The sequence below is a fragment of the Trematomus bernacchii genome, unplaced genomic scaffold (assembly GCF_902827165.1).
Source record: "Trematomus bernacchii unplaced genomic scaffold, fTreBer1.1, whole genome shotgun sequence".
In the NCBI taxonomy this organism is placed as follows: domain Eukaryota; kingdom Metazoa; phylum Chordata; class Actinopteri; order Perciformes; family Nototheniidae; genus Trematomus; species Trematomus bernacchii.
The window spans coordinates 9,023,161-9,032,551 of NW_022987851.1; the positions used below are offsets into that span (position 1 = coordinate 9,023,161).

The 9,391-nt window shown below is 47.2% G+C and overlaps 1 protein-coding gene across 1 annotated transcript; it reads left to right on the forward strand.

Moving 5' to 3' along the window:
• Positions 1 to 762: 762 nt before the first annotated feature.
• Positions 763 to 1,677, forward strand: LOC117469017 (odorant receptor 131-2-like). Its single transcript, XM_034113411.1, has one exon. The coding sequence runs from the start codon at positions 763 to 765 to the stop codon at positions 1,675 to 1,677; it is 915 nt and encodes a 304-aa protein (XP_033969302.1).
• The last annotated feature ends 7,714 nt before the right edge of the window (positions 1,678 to 9,391 follow it).

Genomic DNA, 9,391 nt, shown 5'->3' on the forward strand with positions numbered 1-9,391 from the left:
ATGCGTCTTAAAACTGACTTTTTAATGTGGTCAAACAGCAACTTTCGGCTATCTAGGCTCAATAGTTGAGTTTCTTATAAGATCCCATTCTACTATAAACTGTGTAATTTAACAATCATATTATATTATTAGATGCAAACCATAAGAATTAAATAAAGTAGTTTTTTCTGGGTTTATAATTTTCTTTCTTTTTTATTAGCCACTTATAAATGCTTTCACAAACTAACTGCTTCAACAAATACTGCAACAGGATCCTATGTCCCCATGCACTGAAATATGTTAATGACACACATCATGGTGTATGACGATAGCATGTAAATAATGCATCTCTGGAGGAATCTGGCATGAATCAAAAAGATGTGAACTGGGCCAAACACTTCAGATAAGGGAAGAACATCTCAGAGATGTTGTTCATCATCAAGTTTAATGATAACAAGAACTGAAATCTGATGAACACATTCTTAGGTGAGAGCTATTTTATTCTAAAGGTTATATGTGTATTGAATACAGTACAAATAGTCTGTTCAAATGGGTGGATACAAAGGGGATATAATTGTATATTTACAAATGTGAGGTTTTACTTTAATTATCCAGCATTTACTTATTTACAGTACCCTGCTCTTTAGCTACGTTGTATTCTTATTCCTTTTCAATTGTCAGTGTTTTTTTGAGGATGTCCTTTTTTTGTGTTCACAGATTTAATGTTTTTCTTTTTCTTACAGGTTTGCGAGAGAGGTTTGCTTAATAGTGCATATTTGCAGAATGCATACAGGCAATGCAACTTCACACACAAGCCTCTCTGTGATCATCAAGGTGTGTGTGGTCATCCCTTTCTTCTGCGTCTTCCTCTGTTGCATTGTTATCATGCTACACATCTTTGCAACTAACAGGCACTTCCTGGACAACTCCCGTTATATCCTGTTTGCCTACATGCTGATTAACGACACTCTCCAGCTCTTGGCCTCTGTGATCCTTTTCCTCTTGGTCATGTGTCTGGTAACATTTCCTACTGTCTACTGTGTTCCTCTGCTGTTACTTTCCGCTTCCACATTCATGAACACAACTTTAATCCTGGCCACTATGTCACTGGAGCGTTATGTGGCGATCATCTACCCACTGCAGTGCCCAGCCGCCTGGCGCTCTGACCGTATCTGGATCATAATTCTGTCCATTTGGTTTCTCAGCTTTATTTTCCCTATGATTGAATACTCTATTGGGGAAAGAGATCCTGCTGTGGATATCCTCTCCACACCTGTGCTCTGCAAAGCCATTTATATCAACTCATCTCCAATCCAGGCATTGTTCCAAGCTGCTGTTAATATTCTCTTCTTTGCAGTAGTATCTGTTGTTATCCTCTTTACATACATACAAATCCTGCTGAAAACAAGAAAGATGAGACAGGATAAGGTTTCTGCGAGCAAAGCCAAGCACACTGTGCTGCTGCACGGCTTTCAGCTGCTCCTGTGCATGTTGGCCTTCACTCTTCCCATCACTGAAAGTATCATGGCGCCACATGTCAGCTGGCCACCAGAGGATATCGCCTTTTTTAATTATTTCTGTTTCATCCTTATACCACGCTTTCTCAGCCCACTAATCTACGGCTTTAGAGATCAGACGCTCAGGGACTGCTTAGGGAGAACCTTTCTCTGCTGCTCAAACAAAGCCAACCCAGTGTAAGGGGCAGGCTGCAGAACAATTTACCTGTTTCTTGAGCTGGCTTATTTAGTTTTGAGTTCTCAAATGTAATGCACAAATGTAAAAATATGTATTTGTGATGTTTAAACAGGGTTTCTGTAGGTTTTTGGATCATCATCATTGAGAAAAGTTCCATAAAAAGAGTTTTAAATCCTATTTAAAAGTCTTCTATTCAATTAACCAATGTAGTAATTAACAATACTTTTGAGAAGCTGTATAAAGCTCATGTGCAAGTGCTGATTTTTTCAGAAACTTCAATACATTTGAATGAATTACTCATTTTTTTCAGTCTGATAAATCCATTCATCCATGTTATACTAATGTTCTGTATCCAAGTCACATTCATTTAATTAATTATAAGAAATTATTTTACACAAATCTGGGAAATTAACCTCTGGTAACCTCTAAAAAGCAAACATTGTAGAAACCTTGGCACTTTTGCTGACAAGATCAACAGCTGGTTATAGACTGACTGCTGTTAAACATAAACCAGGCACTGACTGTTTTTGTGCCAACTGCATCAGAAAAGAGAATTAAATTGGATGACTGAATTTTAGATATCTTACATAAAGTCTGGCATCTGCTACTGGTATTCAATCTCTTATCTTTCATGAGCATGCAGCACTGAGCATGCAGGACTGTGTGTGTGGTTGGTTGCACGTTAGCTAATGGTTCAGGCCTTCTGTAGGGAGTAAACTGTTTCACAGATATTTAAAGTCATAAAATCACAAAAGATAACATTTCCGTGCAGAATAGTACACTGCATGAAGAAATCAGAGTCCTGTCGCAGGTGAAAAACTTTAGTTTGAATACATACTGTATACAAATAAGAAAAATGTCATTGTGTGTCAGCCCTCATGTATATTTCAAAAATATTTCCATTGCATGGTGGTGACATTATCCATATTAAAATAATATGAAATACAAAGTTTAACCCTGCAAATTACTGTCCCAAATGTGCAAATGACACCTGTGAATGTGTCATTAAAGTATGTTAAAATAATGTTTTGTACTAACTCAATATTTTCATTCCATAAGAAAATAATAAATAATGTATTAAGATATTTGCATTGTGGTGCATTCATATCACTAGGTCTATAATAATATGCTATGAGAAAACTAAATCCATTTGTAGGAAAATATTAAAGTGGTCACTTGTAAATCCTTTGGCCTATGTATTTGTGACTTTGGAGTACACACCATATACTATATTTCATTTAAAACTATTTATATATCAATAATATGTTATGATTATTACAAAATATTCACCACAATGAATTCATCTGCAGCTTGTTAATGGCAGTTTGGTTGTTATATCTCTCACAGGCTCCGCCCTCTACTGGACTCTATGGGTACTACTCTCTATCATGCTGTGCGTGCTTTCACCTACTGAATTACGTAAACGTAGCCGGCCAATCGGGGCGAGCCTACCTGAATGCGCGCGCAGGCCCACAGTATATCAGGCGGCTACAGCCGCCGCCCCACTATCCTTTTTCTCTTCAGACGAGCTGACAACCGAAGAGTTAAATAAACGTACGAAGATTAGAAGAAACGAAAAATGGACTCACCATTACTGGAATCTCGGCCATGCCCCACCTGCCTTGGTTTGATCGCGGACACTGATCTCCACCACCTCTGTTAGAGTGTTTGGGGGACCAGGATATGGCCGAGGCGGTGCCATTCACGTTCGCCATTCCAGCGGGGCGCATGGCTCCGTTTGCCGTTGTCAGGCACTTCCGGGTTCGGTCCATGGAGGTCCACCGCCCTAGGTGATGACCATGGCGGCGGAGCGCAGCTGCTCCCAGCGGGCAGCAGGCTGGGCAGAGAGCTGAAAAGAGCTCTGCTACGCTACCGCGTGACAGGGCGACTGCAGATAAACACGGGTGTGTTGGGATCACGCCGCATGACACTTTTCAAAAAGGACCGTGTTGATCTCCTGGGAGCCCCCGTGTTTACGGAAGGGCTCTTTGGATCGATCTCCTTGGTCACGTGGCACACTCCCCGCCCCCTCTGTAAACTCCAGTATAGGAGCCAGCAGGTGGGCGCGTGCACGTGAGTGGAATAAACCGTAGTGCTGTCAAAGCACTCAAGAGAGTGATGTGTGTGTGAGAAATGCATTCAGTGAAAACGATTGCATTTATCCCTGAGTAAGAGTCATCTCTCTCCACATTTCCATTTTTTCACCATAATGTCCGTTTCAAAGAGATGGCAGTTGACAGAGCCGCGGCCCCACGGGAGCTGCCGCGGTGTGTTCAAGAACCTCAGTAGAAAATCGGCCCCTTTTTCTGTGTCAGCCCCCAATGCCAAAACTCCCTTTTATGGAAGGATTGGCAGCGGAGTAGGCCACCAGAGAATAGTACAGCTTCTTAGCTGTGGCTCCAAAGTCGAAAAGAGGCCCTGTTGCAAGAACGGTGGGTTACGTATATAGTAACCCTGGTTCTAGAGTGATGTGTGTGTGAAAAATGCATTTAGTAAAAACGATTGCATTTATCCCAGAGTAAGAGTCATATCTCTCCACAATTCCACATTTTCCCATAATGTCTCGTTGAGATCGGCAAGGCCGTTTTTTCATACGATGTTAATTGGACACCCATTATGAGGCGCGGCCCCCCGTGAGAGTGGCCGCGGTGCGTTCAGGGACCTCCGCAGAAGAACAGTGCGTTACGTAGTGTAACTCTAGTTCTAAAGTGATATGTGTGTGTAAAATGCATTCAGTAAAAAAACGATGGCATTTATCCCAGAGTAAGAAGTCATCTCTCTCCACATTCCACATTTCTCCCAATAATGTCCGTTTCAAGGAGACGGCATTATGACGACGCGCGGGCCCCCCCCCGTGAGAGTGGCCGCGGTGCGTTCAGGGACCTCCGCAGAAGAACAGTGGGTTATGTAGTGTAACTCTAGTTCTTGAGTGATATGTGTGTGTAAAATGCATTCAGTAAAAACGATTGCATTTATCCCAGAGTAAGAGTCATCTCTCTCCACATTCCACATTTTCCACATTTCCCCATAATGTCCGTTTCAAGAGACGGCATTATGACGACGCGCGCCCCCCCCCCCCCCCCCCCCCCCCGAGAGCGGGCCGCGGTGCGTTCATGGGACAAGAAGAAGCTCCGATTAATGCTTATTTCTCTCTAAGAGAAAAACAGCATTATGGTGGAGCGCGCGCTCTCACGGGAGCATGCCGTGGTGCGTTCAGGGACCTCAGTTAAAAATCGGCCGTTTTTTTCTCTGAGTGGAAACTACATTATAGAAAAACGGCCCTTTCTGTGTCAGCCCCCCCATGGGTCAAACTTCCTTTTATGGAGGGTTTGACGGCGGAGTGGGCCACCAGAGAGTACCACAGCTTCATAGCTGCAGCGCCGCAGCTGATTGCACATCCCCTAACACAATGTTATGGGGAATGGAAAATCAGTGGTGTATTAACAGAGCGCATGGACAGGACACTGAGACTGGGTTATTCACTCCAGTTTTGCAGCATCCCTCCTCCATTCAGAGGCAGGAGAGAAGCACATCTGTCATCCCAGGAGGAGGTTTCCTCTCAGCATGTGCACTCTCAAGTCAGAGAGAAGGGGCATTATTCCCTGTACTTCCTGGTTCCCAAGAAGACAGGAGAATTCAGGCCCATTCTTGATCTTCAATGCCTGAACCAGCACATTGCATGCAAGAAGTTCCATATGTTAACTATGAAACAGTTACTGAGACTGGTGCAGCCAGGCGATTGGTTCACAACCATTGACCTGAAGAACGCTTACTTTCATGGCGAAATTGCTCCAAGAGCACAGAAAGTATTCGCGTTTTGCCTTCCAGGGGTAGCCTACGAGTACAACAGACTGCCGTTCGGCTACTCCCTATCCCCACGCACGTTCAGCCACGACGCTGCAACCCCTGCGGGACCATGGCATGAGGGACGACCTCATAGTTATGGCCAGGTCCAGGGAATGGGCAATACTGCACACAGCCCAATTGATCCTACACCTAACCAAGTTGGGTTGAAAAAGAAGTTGCGGTCAAGGTATTGGAAGAAGAGCTCCCCCATACCTCACCAGCAGGTAGAATATCTGGGGGTGATGCTCGATGCAGGCAGACTACGTGTCACACCCTGACAGAAAGCAGACAGGCATCCCTGCTGCGGGCAGTCCTGCAGGCTGCGTCAGGCCGGCGGACGGTGACAGCTTTGATCATCATGCAGACTTTGGGTCTCATGACGGCTGCTCACTCCGTAGTTTCCACTCGGACTGCTGCATGCACGTCGCATGCAGATGTGCGTTTTACCGGCCTTCGTTTAGATCTTAAGACACAAACGACGTCTGGTTGGCCATCCCCCCCCTCAGTAGAGAGCAACCTCCGATTCTGGGGTCCCCAGAGAATCTGCGGAGGGGAGCTCCACTGGGGCAGGTTAACCTCCTATATCACAGTCTTCACAGACGCTTCAAAGAAAAAGAAAGTGACAGGATGGGGGGGGGGGGCGTGTCTAGAAAGGGCTGTGGGGTGGTTGCTGGCCCTCTGGCGGCACAGCAACCTCCTGGAGCTGCAAGCAGTGATGTTGGTCCTACAGCACTGCAAACCCTTAATACAGGGCAAACAGGTGCTAGTAAGGAGCGACAACCACACCACAGTGGCGTACATCAACAGGCAGGGCGGAGTCCGCTCAATAGCCTGGTTGACCGCAGCAGAGAACCTGTGGCTGTGGGTTTCACAGATTGTGTTGTCTCTAAGGGCTCTTCACATCCCGGGACGGGAGAACAGGGGGGCCGACCTCATGTCAAGAGGCGGACCCCTGCCAGACGAGTGGAGGCTTCACCCGGAGGTGGTGAAGCAGGTCTGGACTCAGTTCGGTAGAGCAGAGGTGGACCTGTTCGCCCTTGGGGGTCGACACATTTGCACACGAGCCATGGCCAAGAAAGCTGCTTAACGCCTTTCCACCGCTGCACCTTATCCCCCCCCTCCTGGAGAGGGTGAGGCGGGAACAGCTGTCAATCATCCTGGTGGCCCCAGATCACCGCCTGGCGCCGTGGTAACGCGGGGGTAACACAGATGATGGTGGGCCAGCCCTGGGCGATTCCTCAGGTCTGGGGAGCGCTGTCTCAGGAAGCAGGTGCAATAGGGGCGTTACCCACTCTGGGCCAACCTCTCCAGGCTTGGCTCCTGAGAGAGACAGGCTGAGACAGGTGGGGCTGTCTGATAACGTTATTCAGACTATCCAAGCAGCAAGAGCAGAATCCACCACAGCTTGTTACAGGCCAAAGTGGGCGGGATTCCGGCGATGGTGTGAAGGAAGGAGTCTAGAGCCTCTGTCGTGCACGCTGGGCTCTATTCTTACCCACTTACAGATACTGGTGGACAGGGGGCTGGCCTCATTCCACAATTAAGGTGTATGCAGCAGCCCATTTCGTCCTGCCATGAGGGATTTGGAGGCAGGTCAGCCTTCAGTCAGCCGCTTATGGCGGCGGTTTTTGCCAGGGGTCAGGAGGCAGCGCCCAGTAGTGCACGCCTCCGCCCCGCAGTGGGACCTGCCGTTGGTGCTCGAGGCTCTGGTCACAGAACCATTTGAGCCTCTGGAGCTCTCCTCCCTGAAAGCACTGTCATGGAAGACAGCATTGCTACTTGCCTTGACTTCGGCTAAAAAAGTGTCCGAGCTGACCGCTCTGTCGGTACACCCAAGTTGTCTTTTGATCCGGGGTGACCGTAGCAGGGCGACACTCAGGCCGAACCACTCCTTTACTCCTAAGAGTATCAGAAGTTCATTCAGATCAAGGGCTATTCAGTTAGGTGGCTTTAATCTTCCACCCCATATTGGGGACAGGGAGGCTAAATTGCACCTCCTCTGCCCAGTGCGTGCGCTAGCATGCTATGTAGAGCGCACGGCTGCCATTAGGCGCACTGAACAACTGTTTGTGTGCTTTGGGGATGGTGTGGCTGGAAAGCCCTCTCAAAGAAGCGCCTAACAGGATGGCTAGGCAGGTGCATTACACATGCCTATGGACGGGCGGGGAGAGCCCTCCCCACTGGGGTCCGTGCACATTCTACACGGGCTGTGGCTGTGTCAACAGCGTTATTCAACGGCGTGAGTGTAGAAGATATATGCACGGCGGCGTCTTGGTCTATGCCAGGCCCCTTCATAAAATGTTATCTCCTGGACATGTCTGGCTCCTTCTCGTCGTCGGGTGCTTGCCGAGGCAACGCATGACTGGTGAGAGGGGGGTGGCTGTGGGTCAGCAGGTATCTGACCCCCCCCCTGGACATAAAGCACTTGTGTTTTCCCATGCTCCTGAGGGACCTGGAGAACATGGTGCGCGGTAGGCTCCAGACGGAGTCTCCGCACAATTTTTTTCCATGCACACTCTACACGAGGTAAGCGTGTGTGAGTGTGCCTTATCCAAGTTGCGGCCCCGACTTCTCCACGGTTACAACCGGATGGGAGGAAGTGGGGATGCAGTGGATATTAGCCAAAAGCCGGTCAGGGACGGTGTGGTGGGTCGATGTTGTTGGACGACAGGGCGTTTATACATCGGGGCTCCGCCCACTGTACCCATAGAGTCCAGTAGAGGGCGGAGCCTGTGAGAGATATAACGGGGGGTTACGTATTGTAACCCTAGTTATATAAACACAGGCGGAGCCCTCTACCTGGAGGCCCTGTCTTTCCTAGTCCGCTCGCTGAAGAGTGTATAGGATAGTGGGGCGGCGGCTGTAGCCGCCTGATATACTGTGGGCCTGCGCACGCATTCAGGTAGGCTCGCCCCGATTGGCCGGCTACGTTTACGTAATTCAGTAGGTGAAAGCACGCACAGCATGATAGAGTAGTACCCATAGAGTCCAGTAGAGGGCTCCGCCTGTGTTTATATAACTAGGGTTACAATACGTAACCCCCCGTTATGCATGTCATTCACCTACAGGTGTCGCACTGACTCCAAACTTAATATCTAATGCATTACAGTTTTTCTCGATTGCTAACACACTAAAATGATACATAAAGCACATTTATTTTAACTGACACTCAAGAGCAAAACATCGGCTTCAAATCTCCAAAACTCTAAACACGTTTTCAGCTTTTCACACAATTTGCAAATCAACATTGCACTTTTTGCAAACCACTGCACACGTTTCTCCACGTAAGACACAGGAATCTGACATAAAGTCACGTGTTAGCAGGTTTAAAACACTGATATTCAAAATGCCTCACACATGGACCAATAATCAAGAAACACGTTCCACCTGACCAAACACCTGATAGCATAATTGTTGGCTCATCAATCAGGATGTTAGCACTATAAAAAGACCACAGGTGAGTACTTTCTTACAGCAACAATGGAAGCCAACATGGAAGCAAGAGGAAGAGGAAGAGCTGGGCTGAGAGTGAGAGGAAGAGGAAGATGTGGGTGAGAGTGAGAGGAGGAAGAATGAGAGGTAGAGGTAGAGCTGGAGGGAGAGGACGTGGACAAGAAGAATACTCTCTAATGAAATGAAATGTTATCAACCATGGTTTGACGATGAGAGAGGCTGGACAGAGGGTTCAGCCTAATCTAAGCCGATTTACTGTTGCCCTCTGTAACCCGGACACTTAGACTTGAAAACAGGTTAGTTACCAGTTTTTAGCTCTGCATAATTCATGATATATCAGTGCTTATAATCTGTTGTGTGAAACGTATTTACTTAATTACTGTAATTGAATTGTTGGCATGTTGCATACTATAACTGT